At 41.8% G+C, this 14,319-nt stretch overlaps 1 protein-coding gene across 1 annotated transcript in view; it reads left to right on the top strand.

Annotated features, from left to right (window-relative positions):
• Positions 1 to 14,319, top strand: part of ANTXR1 (anthrax toxin receptor 1) — a 218,443-nt gene that overhangs the window by 65,664 nt on the left and 138,460 nt on the right. Inside the window, exon 9 of the mRNA XM_015571469.1 lies at positions 9,252 to 9,312. Within this exon, the coding sequence (XP_015426955.1) occupies positions 9,252 to 9,312 (61 nt within the window). The remainder of the gene's footprint in view (positions 1 to 9,251; positions 9,313 to 14,319) is intronic.

Here is a 14,319-nt window from a genome sequence, read left to right as displayed (position 1 = left end):
ATTAGCTAACTTGTCCAAGGCCACACATCCGTGAGCTGTGATCTGGAACAGACTCAAGTCTGTCTCTATGGCTATGAGGAGAATGACCACAAGACACTACTGAATAATGTGGCCAGGCCAGGAGGCAGCTCCACGTCCGAGAAGGAGGCACTGACAACCAAAATTGTGAAATGGCTTGATGCAGCTCGCCCAGTTACAGCAGAGGCAAGACCAGAACCCACATGGTCTGACAGGGCACCAGCGTGAGCCTTTCACTGCTCGGTGGACAGCATCTCTGAAAACCCCAAGTTCTGTTCAGCAGATGAATTTCCATCATCACAGGAAGCTGGAAGCCTGACACGGGCTGGGAGAATCATCTTTCCCTCACACTTGGTCAGGATTCTACCTGTGAGGACAGTATTTCTACTTGCTTTTGCAGAATCTGGTTGATAAAATTATAAGACAAAAGTTGGTTGGTTGGAAGATTGCAGCCCTTTCAGCCAGGTAAGCTGGAAAGGAAGAAGCTATTCCTTTGCCTTCTGTCATTGTGGCTTCTTCAGGAAAATTCCAGGGACCACAACTGGTAAATGCAGCACCAGCCCTCAGGTTAGAGTATGTCTAACCAGATTCCGGGGCTTGGTTTGCTTTATCAAAAGGGCTGCAGGCAGGGGAACGGGAACCTGCCTGGAAGCCGGGCTCAGATCACATTGAAATGGTCTGCAGTTTTGAATCCCAGCACTTGGCCTGTACTGAGATGCCAGCTTCTGCCCCCAGGTGCCCCCACTTAGTGTGCAATTGAGGGCGGTGCCTGGAACCACGAGCGCTGTCTATGAGAAGAAAAAACGGGTTCCTGGCACCAGGCCACCTCCATCTAGGAGCATTTCCCTGGAATAAATATTTGAACTTGCATCGGGCTTCCTATTAATAAGAGGGTGAGTCAGTGAACAGAGCTTCATGCGTGTTTGATCAAGTATTGAGCAAACAATTGTATTTGCAAGAATTTCTTGCGAGTTTTGGCATGAACATCCTTGTTAATGAAGAAGCTGTAAGATCAGCAAAACCGAGGAGCCAATCTCTTCCATGGTGTATATGTATTTATTTTACTTATAAAACCATACCCTGTGCTGACCTCCCCCTTCCGCTCATGGGAATGTGAAAGAAGCGTAGCCCCTAATATGGTCCAGGTCCTAGCAAAGCTATGACAAAAGGCAAAGCCCATCTTCAGGCCTTCACTCCCACTTACCCTTCCAAGATCCCACCAAGAGCTGCTCCGGGCTTCCCTCCAATCACAGTTTAGCACATTCCCACAGTCCTGGAAAGTACCTGTCTTTACAGAACGAAGCCTCTTTCCAGACCTCGCAGGGGGAGACAGGCGGAGACCACTTCTGCAGCAGCCACCCTCCTTGTAAGTCGGGCTTATTTGATTGGAGGAAGCCACTTTGCGACATCTGAATGTTATCTCAAGTCCCTGCTTCAGTCTTCTGTTCTCCACGGAGCCTGCCCTGGTGGCTCCTCCATCAGGAACCCTCCCTGCCTCAAACTCCAGCAGCACCAGTTGGAACCACTTGCCTGTCCCTTGGGTCTTTTTCATACCCTGTGCTATTTATTACTCTGGGTCAGTGATAAATCGTGCGATGACAGAGACTGCCCCATTTGTCGTATTTCCCATCGTGTCCAAGGTCGTGCTCTGCTTATTTTTTCATTGTACAGCAGCCCAGAGGGTTGCATGCCCTTCAAAACCTACACTACATGATGAGGCGGCATGTTTGTGGCCCTGTGTCATATAAAATCCTTGGTCCTTCCCCCATCCTCTCTTCCAAGACCATATCTATAAAAGAGGGTATTTGGACTCCGTGTACATTTGCCTGGAAACAGAAATAGAATCAATTACAGTTTCTATAGTGAGCAGAAAATCTGTTTTAAAAAGTGTTTGCCGCAGCAGTCATTAATTAGGCTCAGACTTTGCAGGCATTCAGGCCGGTCATTTCAACGAAGCTATTTCCGTTTGGCTTATTAATGAATCCAACGGTAATAAAAATAATAGCAGGAAGAGGCTACAAAGATCGCAGAGAGTAATCCTCAGGAACCATCCCCACCAACTCCCCCAGCTCCTCCTCCTGTACCTAAGAATCTGTTAGGATCGATTACAAAAGCAACAGCAGAATTTAGAACGAAATCCAGTGAAACACTCTCTACAGGGGTCAGTTTTCAAGGAGAGCCGCTGCCTTCGCCAATATTCAGGTCAACAAGCTCCTCTTACTAAATACACTACGTTTTGAAGTTCACAGTTATCTGAGCGTTCCTTCTGAAAACAGGAGAGGAAAGTAATTTCGTGGAAGAAAATAAAAGGATTTCCTCCATTTCAGAACCTTGTTTGTCCTATACTCCTTCAGAGTGAAATTAACCAAGAGAAGAAGAGCATTTATTTCAGTGAGCTGGGTGCTCCCACCCAGACAGAAACTTTTGCTTTATTGTCCAACATTCAGTAAAGCCTTTAAAATGTTTCTTGCATGTTTGTATATATATATATATATATTCATATATGAATCCCAGAAAGATGTGTGCATAATAGTACATTTTTATTTTATTAATAGTAATTCAGATTCGGTAGAAAAGACATGGATCTAGGATAATGTCCATAGTTGATAATAAGTGTGATGATTGGTTTAAATTATGGAGTGGAATTTAGTTAGGAAAGGTGACTTCTACACTTGATCTTAGCCAAAAGGCCGAGAAGCGATAGAAAAGGTGACTTCTTTTTTTCCCATTTTATTAGAAATTAGGTACAGCAAGTCCTCACTTAATATTGTACATAGGTTCTTAGAACTGCAGTGAAATGACATCACTGAAATCTATTCTACCATAGGTTAGCTGACATAAACGTCTCAAACATAATGAAATGATGTTAAATGAATCGATGTTATTAGAGGATCTGCTGTAGTTTCGAAATTCATGGGGGAAGCATTGACAATCCTGAAGGCTTGGAGGAGCTGGCTGTGTATCCCAAGCTGCCTGGCCTTTTAAACTAAACGCAATGGTCCCCAGGCTTATCCAGTGTGCGTTCTGCCATAATAGAGCATATGGTCTTCCTGTGGGAGCCTGAGCCTCGCCCCTATACACAGACTCTACATGCTTTTCCAAGTAAAGGCATCACGGGCTTTTACAAAGCAGGCCAATCTTGGTCTTAGACATGATACACCCACAGTGTTTACATAAGTACCCTGAGAAAATGGTCCCCAAAGATGTTGGCATGTAATAAGAAGGAGAAGGTGTTAGAAGATGAGGAATAAGACCCTAAGATTATAACGACAAGGAAGAAGGAAGACCAATACATAATATGCTAGAATGCCAGTTTCTGAAGTCAGGCAGAAGTTGTCCCATTTATTCACATAGTTATTCAATAAATATTTACTTAGTGCCTACTATGTGTCAGGTTCGGTATTGTGGATATGGTGGTGGGTAAAAATGAGTCCATAGAATTTGTAGTTTAAAAGAGGAAGATAGACAATGAACAAACAACCCAAAAATATTTAGATAATAATGTATACTAAAATGTAGGTGGACGCAGAAATATTTCACTGGTAAAATCATTAGCACTTAGGTGGCAAAATCCACATTGGACAGAGAGAGTGAAATTAAGGAATACTGCTAGGTTTTATCTTAGAGAACTAGACAGATGGAATTGGTCAATAGATAGTTAACCACCCGTGGACTAGCCTGTCCCAAGCCCCAGATGACTTAAAAGCAGACTGTGCCCTTAACACCAAATAAGACACTAAGGAACATGCTCTGAAAGATGTGTGGAAGCAATGAATGAATAAAAGAGGCTGGTCTTTTATTAACACACACACACACACACACACACACACACACACACACACATCCTCTAACAGAAAATGGCCAAGTAAATGAAAATTGAGGAGGAAGAACAATTAGAAAAAAAATTAGGTGTGCCTATGGCAAAGGGAGTGCTCCTAATACTCCATGCAACATTTATAATCCTTTAAGGATTCTTGCAAAATCTCTGTATAAACTGAGAATTTTATGAAAAGGGACCTTGGGCTTTTAGAGTCCAAAAAAATAACCTCTTATATACAACCTGCACTGGTCCACAATGGATTTCACTTTAAATATACCGAGTAGCTTTTATTATTTGGCAAAGCTCGGCTGCCTCTCTTACTCTGCCAACAATCTAATGAGATGTGCAAAAGTAACTATACCAGTGGCAACACGTCGCATTTATATAGTTCTTTATGGATTTTAAACCTGTTTCCCCATATAGCTCCTTTTTGAAATCTTTCCAAAAGTTGACAGGAAAGTATTATTCACCATCCTTGTTATTTGTGGGGTTTTTTTTTCTTTCAGCAAATTAAGCCTGAGGCCAGTGATGGGTGGTGGGATGTAAGCTTCTATGAGCTACCATCTTGGCCCAACAGTAATAGCAGTAGTGGTGGTGATAAGAGAAGTAATAATAACAGCTATCATGGTTTGACGACCAAATATATGGGGGGTGGGAAAAAGGTGGTTTTCAGTTGTTTGTATGGAAAATAATACAATAATTAATAATAAATAATATAAGAATAAACTGTTTCACATACTCACAACTGTAAACCTACCTTTATTTGTCAGACATTCTCCTAAGTGCTTTACTACTAAAAATGTTCTGAAGACATTTCTTAGTGAATTTTTTTCATGAAGGGTACATTATGGCTGGTGGCCCAAGGCTTGTTAATAGCTATGTATTGACCAATCACATCTGTTTGTTCTGTCCTTAAACAAAATCCTTATCAGATTTCCTTGAATTTCACTCTTTTCCTTACCCTCCAATCCAATATGAGTTTTGTCACCTAAGTCCAACTGACTTTACAAACTAAATATCTCTCCTTTCATGTCTGTTATCATTTTGCCGTCATACAGCCCATTCAGGTCAGTGTTTTTCTTAGCCCCATTTTATAGCAGAGGAAACTGAGGTTCAGAGTTTTAATAACTTGTCCAAGTCCACAAGGCCAGTACAGGGTGCCGCTTGGGGCCCAATAATAACAGCTACCATTAGTGGAGGACTTATCTGATTTCAGGCTCTGTGCTATGGGCTTTATCTATGTTATCTCATTCAATCTTGCCAACTCAACACACTTATGCAATAGGTACTTATTTTTTGGGGGGGATTCACCATCCTTGTTATTTGTGGGGTTTTGGGTGGTTTCAGCAAATTAAGCCTGAGGCCAGTGATGGGCCTCTTCTACAATTGAGGAAACAGAGACTCAGGTTATGCAACTTGCCCAAGGCCACCTGCTCATGAATGAGCTGCCCAAGCAATTTGATTTTAGATTCTAAGCTGTTATTCAGTACGTGAAATTACTCCCCAAAATTGGGGTTCAGAAAAGTTAAAGGGTTTGTCAAGGACCATAGGTCAGGTAAGTCCAGGACCAGAGCCAGGACCTAACGTCTCACAGGGATTATATCTGAGGCATGTAGTGGTCTTAACCAGTCTCTATTACAGGCCAATTATACTGTCAGCTCTGACATCACCAGGACTCTGTGTGAGTCCCTCCCACTCCATCTAGTGATTTCACTCCAGCGATTCCCCAGTGCTGTGTCCACACCTCTTCCATGGCTACCACTGTGCTGAGGGGGGACTGATCCTTCACCTCCTCACCCTCATCTAGTCTCCAGCCCCTAAGCTGATTTGCTGTGTGGGGGAAGTTCAGACAGAGTGATTACCATACAGTCTGGGCTGCTAATAAACAAGGAAACCCCCCAAATCTGCCCAGGGCCATTGTGACTTCCCACCTTTTGAAACCAGACATTTCACAGTAATAGAAGCCACAGTGCCAGACAAATCCTGCCCATCCCCCCTCACTGATAAATTCACTCTGTTGGCGGCAGTGCATTCCTTCCAGATGGTTTAGGTTAAGATTGGGAAAGTTGTGTTTTTACTGGATTGAATCACAGCGCTTGGCTGACGTTTTTTGGCCCTTCTTACACTCCTTAGATTTATCAGCTAATTGCAGACACTTTGGGAGAATAATGCAGCATGTGTTTATGATGACAACCCCTGCTAGTGTGTCTTTGTGCTCAAAGATGCACGGGTGTTGCCTTTAGTGACCCCTGGTTAAGTATTAGAGTTGGATCAAAAACATTGGTTCAAAGTCAAGAACTTACATGGGTGAAAATATTTCATTTATGTGTTTTGGTGGAGTTGGGGATGGGGACAAAGTAGATCCAATAGCCCAATCTTTATTCTTAAACTGTTTTGGAGATCTTTTGTTGTGGATGATAAAATGATTTATTAAGGGATGTCAAATGCCTTAGGAATTTTATTTAACACATCAAAAAATAGCTTTGTGGTTGTTTTAATGCCACTATTTAGTAAGTTTCTCCGTGTGGGTGAATTGTTTCTTCCAATGTGGCCTGTTTGAAGACTTGCCTGAGGACATGTTGAAAGGGGTGGCTCCTGAGGTGGCCCTGCAGGCAGGAAGACCAATGATAGCAAATGGGGGGAGAGATTGAACAATCAGCGCCATTCAAGTCAGACAGCTGTCACCTGGGATTTGAGTCCCTGCACATCAAGATTTTGGTAAGCCCCAATCCTAGCACATCACTGCATACATAAGAGACCCAAAGGACCAACCCCAGGAAAGGGAAGGACGGGGAAGCCAACAGGGAAACATGGATGCCCAGGATCTATCCTCGGGGTGCCTGGTCCCAAGTCAGAGTGACAATGAAGGGCCCTCAGGAGCTAGTGGTGATTCCAGGTCCCCAGGGCCAGCTGTGTGAGGACCACTGATTCTCACGGAGGTGGGCACTGGATGGGGGGGGGGGTTGCGGGCACATGAATCAATCTCCAATTGGAACGGGTTTAGGGACTAGCAAGAACGGAGGCTGATCCTGTGTTTGGGGTTCGGGGCAGAGGTGGCTGGGGAAGCCAGAGACCCAGTAAAGAAGGCAGAAGCTGACAGAAAGACAAACTGTTTCCTACTGTGAAATCGGGGAAAGCTGAAAACAAATAGCAGAATCAAAGGATCAAAATGCCTTTAAATTGCACAAGAGTGCGCCAAACCGGTTTGGCTCAGTGGATAGAGCGTCGGCCTGCGGACTGAAGGGTCCCAGGTTCGATTCCGGTCAAGGGCATGTACCTGGGTTGCGGGCGCATCCCCAGTGGGGGGGGTGCTGGAGGCGGCTGATCGATGTTTCTCTCTCATCGATGTTTCTAGCTCTCTATCTCTCTCCCTTCCTCTCTGTAGAGAAATCAATAAAATATATTTTAAAAAAAATTGCACAAGAGTGGGAAGGAATGTCAGGAAAAGTAGCTGGAAATCTGAATGTTAGAACTGTCAAAAAAAGACATACTGCTTTTTATGACTTTCAGGTATATATTACCTAAAATACATGGTTGTGAGGGAGCCTGTTTCAGTGAATACATTTTAATGTTTTGTCATCCGCCCATGAGATTTCTGAAGCGTGTTGTTCGTTTCCTTTCACAATGCTTCTCTATGCGGACGCCCAGCTTTCTCCCTGGAATGGGTAAATATTATCTCTTCAGAGAAACTGGCTTGTTTTCATTCTACAGCTTGAGAATCTCGTAAATATTGTCTGTCCTTATTTGCTACTGGAAATCTTAGAACTAAATCCATGAGCGAACATTCCTAGCAAGGAAATAAACTCCACACAGTATATTTTTCCTGTGATGTTCTCACTCCTTATTTCATCATCCTCTTAATTCCCCTTTAATCCATTTCCTCTCCTTTTGCAATTTGTGTATCTTTTATTTTACTGTAACCCGTGATGTATGTTTTAGTTAAGCTGGAACAAAGTAGCACATGCAAATAAATACGTCAACACAAGAGTGCCAAAAGATGTTTTTCCTTTTATTGACTTAGTGTTATAATTTCACTGTCTATTCCTCTCCTCTAACAAATGCCCCTTTCGTAAATAGAAAAATGACTTCCTTCAGCCCGCTGAACCATCTCTATTTCCAAATTAAGGCCCAAATAAAGATACTGCATTTGCTTGGTAAATTAATTCAGTATCCTATACGTGTTTAAAACGCTTAGTTGAAATTTTAAGAAACATGACTTAGAAATGATGGAGAGAAGCTTAAACCTTACCAATCAGATACCCTGCTTTGGCCAGAGAAGCCTTCTTTGCAGACTCCCTAAGCGGTCATGGGGCTCCTCTATCACTCCTCCAACCGCACAGGACTCTTATTTGGTAGAAGACTACATTTCCACTCAAGGAAGCCAGCCATCAAATATAGAAATAAACAAAACCCCAGAAACCTGCTTTCAGCGAGCCCGGGATCTCAGAGCTGGAGTGGATACAGAGTTTTGATTATAGAACCGAAACAAACCAGATACCTGGTTTCAGCAGCAGAGGCCTAAGAGCTAGAGCCAAGCCTCAAAGCTAAAGCTGGCCCAGAGTTACAAAAAAGAAAAAAGGAAAAAAGGGGTGGTTGGGAGCTTCAGTCACCCGCCAGCCTGAAAACAGCCCTCAGCCCCTCACCCAGGCTGGCCAGGCACCCAAGCGAGTGGGGTACAACTCAGCCCTCAAAACCTTCTTCCTCAACTTCTTGCTGGACTTTTCTAACAAAAAGGGAACTGAGTACAGTCATCTGAAAATGATCCTAGAGGGTTGGCATCGCCATCCTACTCTCCAGCTTTATCTATTATCACTCTTTCTTTTGTCAATTCTTCAAGCTGCTTATGTTCCAGCTAAAGAGATTTATGTATTTCTACTTTCTCCCTTTGTTAACGCCATTCCCTGCCTGGACCCCAACCTTCCCCTAACTCACTTCACTCCACTTCATTGAGTCCTACCCTCAGCACCATGGCTTCCATGAAGTCCTTCCCAATGTACCAGACCTCAGTGATCTCTCCCCATCGCCCCCACCCCCGTGAACTCCTTAGCTCCTTCTGTTTGCCCCTTCACACTGGCACCCACCACATATGACCGGCCATTGTTATTTATCTTTTCAATTGTAATTCTGTTTCCCCAACATCTCTCCATAGCTAGGTCTGGCATATCATAGACTCAGGAAATATCTGCTGAAAGAAGCAATGAATGATTCCTATGGCTTTTGGAAAAGCAACTAACATAATATTGGCTCATTGCATGTTTGATATTAAGGGTACTAGTAAAGCACTCCCCAACCAACCACCCACTGCAACATAATGTTCTTGACTCTTCCTATCTTAGTAACTAAAAGCAAACCTTACTTCTCTCTTTTAACAAAATAAGCGGTGCTTTGACTTTTTTCTTTCCTCTCCTTCTAGATTTTGAAGAAGTCCTGCATTGAAATTCTAGCAGCTGAACCATCCACCATATGTGCAGGAGGTAAATTGAGATTAAGTGCTAATTGCTCTCATACAAATGATATTTTGAGCTCAAATCACATCTTGGTTTCATTGATAGGAGAGAAGGGAAGAAAGCCAGAAGAGGGAGGGTAGAGGGAGGAGTAAAAAATTGCTAAATACATTTGCTTTTAGGGAAAAAAAGAAAAGAAAGAACCAACATGTCAGTTGTTTGAAACTTTGAAAAAGTCTGTCCAGACTCTCTTTCCATGGGATTAATTATTCGCACCCATCACCACCAACAACCCTGCTTTGGGTAGAAGTGGAGTCTAACCCTTTATGCTCAGGGCAGCCCTGCAGATACCAGATGATCAGGGGATCATAGGCCACCCCTGAATGCTAATCTATTTAATTATTGAGTTAGTGCTGGCCTCTCTCCACAGTTAATATATTGATCTTAATTAATTTCTCAATCTGCCAGTCCTCACAAAATAGTGTAGGCAACTCCAGTTGTCTTAGTAAAAGACCGTTATAATTCTATCCTTTCTACAGGGAGTCTCTGCTTATACAAAGAATCAGCCTTTGGGGAATCACAATATTTTCTCTAACTGATCCATATTGGGGTCTCATTCTTGTCTTGTATTGTAACAGACTGCAAACTTCAGCCATACTGGCTCTTTTTGTATAATTATTGAAGGTTTCCCCTCACTCTTATTTAAGCACCTACTGAATGCCAGGCACTGTCCTGGATACTGAAGATACAAAAGGGTATAAATCTGGGGTGGGCAAACTTTTTGACTTGAGGGCCACAATGGGTTCTTAAACTGGACCGGAGGGCCGGAACAAAAGCATGGATGGAGTGTTTGTGTGAACTAATATAAATTCAAAGTAAACATCATTACATAAAAGGGTACGGTCTTTTTTTTTTTTTAGTTTTATTCATTTCAAATGGGCCAGATCCGGCCCATGGGCCGTAGTTTGCCCACGGCTGGTATAAACCCCCTCTGTGAAGACTGGTGCCCCAAGAGTTTGAGTCTTTCACGCTTGAGAGGTCACTGTGAGTGTCACCTTTCTAGTCTCTCAAATGCCAGTGCCAGTTATTATTTATCACAGAAAATGTGTTATATAATCCTATAAGCATTGAAGAACACCTTGCAGGCTTTGTCAAATACTGTGCTTTTTTATTCTTTATGACATTGCATTGGTATAAATGGAATAATTCCTTAAAGATTTCATTCCAGTTTGTTGGCTATATTTTAGAATAGATGAAAGACTTTCAAGGAATTAGAGGCCCTGAATAATATTTGCCAACAACTAAACATTAAACATATATGTAAGCATATAAAGTTGGTAACAATACTTGGTGACTATTCAGAGATATGTGTCCATTTCCTAAAGAAAAGCAATCAATAAAGACTATCTACTGCCCTTTATAAATTGCTACCTGGTAGGACAGCTGGCAAGGACAATTGTGGTTGCCACAGGGCCAGATCCAGGAGGGCCTCTTTAAGAAAAAGAATTGAGGCCCTGGCCAGGTAGCTCAGTTGGTTAGAGTACCGTCCCCATATGTCAAGGTTACAGGTTTGACCCCCAGTCAGGGCACATACGACAATCAACTAATGAATACATAAATAAGTAGAACAACAAATTGAAGTTTCTCTCTCTCTCTCTTTCCCCCTCTCTCTCTCTAAAAAAATAAATAAATAAAAGGAATTGAAAAATCTTACCTTTGAAAATTTGATAAAAGCGTATGTCCATGTGAATCCAGTGCCAGAGCCTTGAAAGAGGTCTGTTGAATAAGGAGCCCCCACCAGGGTTCATTAGCGTCAAGGCAAACCCACCTCCACAGTTCTTATAGTTCCTTCTTTTAAAAATGGTGGGGAAACAGGGGAGTTCCTTCATTGTACAATTGTACCATTCATGAGGAAAACCCCGACTTGTGGTTCCGCCATCCTGCTGAATGTGTTCCAGCCTTGTAATGAATCAGAGCGTCTAACAACAATGAATACACTTCTGTTAATTCACCAGCATAATCAGGTCCCCTCCTGCAGGGTTCTTGAGGACAAGTAAGGAATTTTATTTCTCTTCACTTCCCAATAGAGTACACGGCACTCAACAATTAGTCAATAAATCTGGACTGAATGTCTTGATGCCTGTGTTCCTTCAACAAACAATGCTCTGATTTTTGCCTATTTGACCCTTATTAACCCCTTTCACTTCACCTTAAGAAATTATATTTTTGAACTATCTGATTAAAATGAAGAAAAATTGGAAAATAATAGCCAAAGACAGAAAGAACAAGGACAAAATAAAATTTCAACTTGGATGATAGAAAAGTATCTTCCTATGTAATTCTGGAATCAAAGATTGGGAACCGAAATCTCCTTTACATACCATTGAGATATTCAAGACAATAAAAGAGACCACATGTGTAAAATGAATGTGGCACAGAAAGATCAGGGTCCACAAGAACTGAACTAGCAAATTTAATGATTTCCTTATATTATTAAATGGAAAAGAAAAGTAAATTAGGAAAATACATTTTTTAAAGTCAAAGAAAATATTAAAATGCATTAATAAAGTTAAACAAGTCAAAGCAATTCAATTGGTAACTTTTCCAAGAGATGTTTCTTTGGTAGAATCAATAAAATAGACAAATCTCTGGCACCTTACTTTAGACATTTTTTGAATCTCTGGCTTATGTGCAATATGACATTTTATAGACAACCCATCATTCCGTATGTCGGAGTAAACTATCCAATTCTATTTCCTTTATTTCTTATAAAGAAAAAAATTAAGCAAGACACAGAGTTTTGAAGAGCCAAGCTCCGATCTCTCTTGAATTAGAATCAAAATGGCTAAAGCACGCTGGTTAGAGAATAGCTTCACTAGGAAGAAAATGAACCTTTCAAAGGAAATCCTTACACCAGAAGTTCTTCCATGGATTTCTTTCAAGGTGTGTTGCTGATCATCCTCTGGAGCCTATTTTATGGTTCGTGACCAGGAACTCCTGTCAAGTAGACCCAAGCAGAGCCCCTCTGTGACTCTCTTTAGGCTACTGCCAGGACTCGGTTTGTAGGCTGTGAGTTTATAACCTCTGATAGTGCTATGAAAAGCATACACTGTTATACAAAACAAGGGGCATTATTATCATCACTATCATTTTAATGCAGATTAAAGGTCAATGTGAGAATCTTAATGTTGATAACATTACACGTACATGAGAAAAACATGCTACAGAAAAAAAATATTGGGGAGAACTTTGATAGAGTTCAGAGTAGCTGCAAAGTGATTAACTCGTGTGCGAGAAGAGAAAGTAAAGAAGGAAATAACTGATTGTTCATTGTCTAAGTCCAATGGGGAGACAAAGCCCTAGACAGATTTGTGGCGGGGAGAGAAGGGGAGGTAGAATTTTCTTTCATTAAAAACCTTTTCTCTTAGCCCCCTCCCCTCTCTCTCTGTGAATAACTTCCCTGCCTTGGCCCCCAGAGCAGCCCCTGCTGAAGCCCCACTCAGGCTTGTCTACTCAGGACACTCATGCTGACTATTGCATCCCCCCAAGACAATGATCACAGCTCTTTAACCAACAACTTAACCACAGCCATAGTTCTGACAGCAAACTGTGCTCTGAGAGAGGCAGAGAGATAATGCACTGGCTGGACAAGAAAACTGAGACCCAATGCAGATCTTTATTATGTTGGACTGCAAATAACAGGGTGACATTTAATGGAGCAAATATAAAATGCTGAACTTGGGTTCAAATAGCCAGTTTCACAATCAAGCAGGTATAGGGAAACCTGACTTAGTTCTTCAATATGTGGGAAAAGAAAAAATAAGAAGAATCATAGCTATCTTGACATCCAACAAGTTTGATTCTGACAACAACCCAAAAAAGGCTGATGTATTCTTAGGGTGAATCAATAGTCATCCAGTGTCCAGGTCAAGAGAGCTAACTCCATGGCCTGCTCTTCCAGGTTCAAACTATGGCTCCAAGCCCCATAAGAGGTGATCTGGAAACCACTGCCAGAGGTTATAAACTAGCAGCCTACAAACCCTGTCTGTTCTACACATATGTTCTTTTTTACCCACACTATGTGCTTGTTTGTTTTAATATATTTTATTGATTTTTTTACAGAGAGGAAGGGAGAGGGATAGAAAGTTAGAAACATCGATGAGAGAGAAACATCGAACAGCTGCCTCCTGCACACCCCCTACTGGGGATGTGCCAGCAACCAAGGTACATACCCTTGACCAGAATTGAACCCAGGACCCTTCAGTCCGCTGGCTGACACTCTATCCACTGAGCCAAACCAGTTAAGGCCGCACTCTGTGTTTTTTGTTTGTTTGTTTGTTTAAGAAACTTTAAAATTTATTGCTAACATTTTAAAATCTGATTTTACCTAAAAATTCAGATTTTCATCTAGTCTTGAAAAATAATATCTAGCAACATTTGGCCTGTATTTATTGCAAGATAATAATTACTGAATACTGAAAAACTTCGTTTAAAATAAGTATGTACTCTTTTCAGTTCACCATACCCCTCACCACTCCCTATTGTCACCTAATACTCAGGCCAAGTATATGGTCACCATTTAGCATGGTGCTTCTGTCAATGTTTTACAGTCCCTGTTCTAAAACATGTCAGAAGTCACCTGCTATGTGGAGAGCCTTTATAGCACCTTTCACAGCGCTTGCTTCCCTTCTCATATAGACTCTTTTTTTAGAGTTCCTAATTAAATATTTTTGCAGATGAGTCTCTGTATAATTAGGAGAATCGACCCATTGTCGGATTGGCCCTGCCTAGTTGAGATCCTCTGTAGGAAATGAACCCTTTTGCCTAAGCACAATTTTTTTCAAGCCCCACTCAGTTGGCCGTAAACTTGGACACTTCAGTGTACTATGTCAGCAAGTAGTCCAGGAAGGAGGTCATTGGAATCAAGTGTGTAACCTGCCAACTGCTCCACATTTCAGTTTTTCTTCTCCAGAAATGGAAGGAGGTTGTAATTAGCTCCTCATATTGTCATTTTAGAAGCAGTTGTATTATTCCTGC

Source organism: Myotis davidii, unplaced genomic scaffold, assembly GCF_000327345.1.
Source record: "Myotis davidii unplaced genomic scaffold, ASM32734v1 scaffold247, whole genome shotgun sequence".
Classification (NCBI taxonomy): domain Eukaryota; kingdom Metazoa; phylum Chordata; class Mammalia; order Chiroptera; family Vespertilionidae; genus Myotis; species Myotis davidii.
The sequence above is the reverse complement of the archived record's forward strand: the minus strand, read 5'-3'. Positions and strand labels throughout refer to the sequence as shown.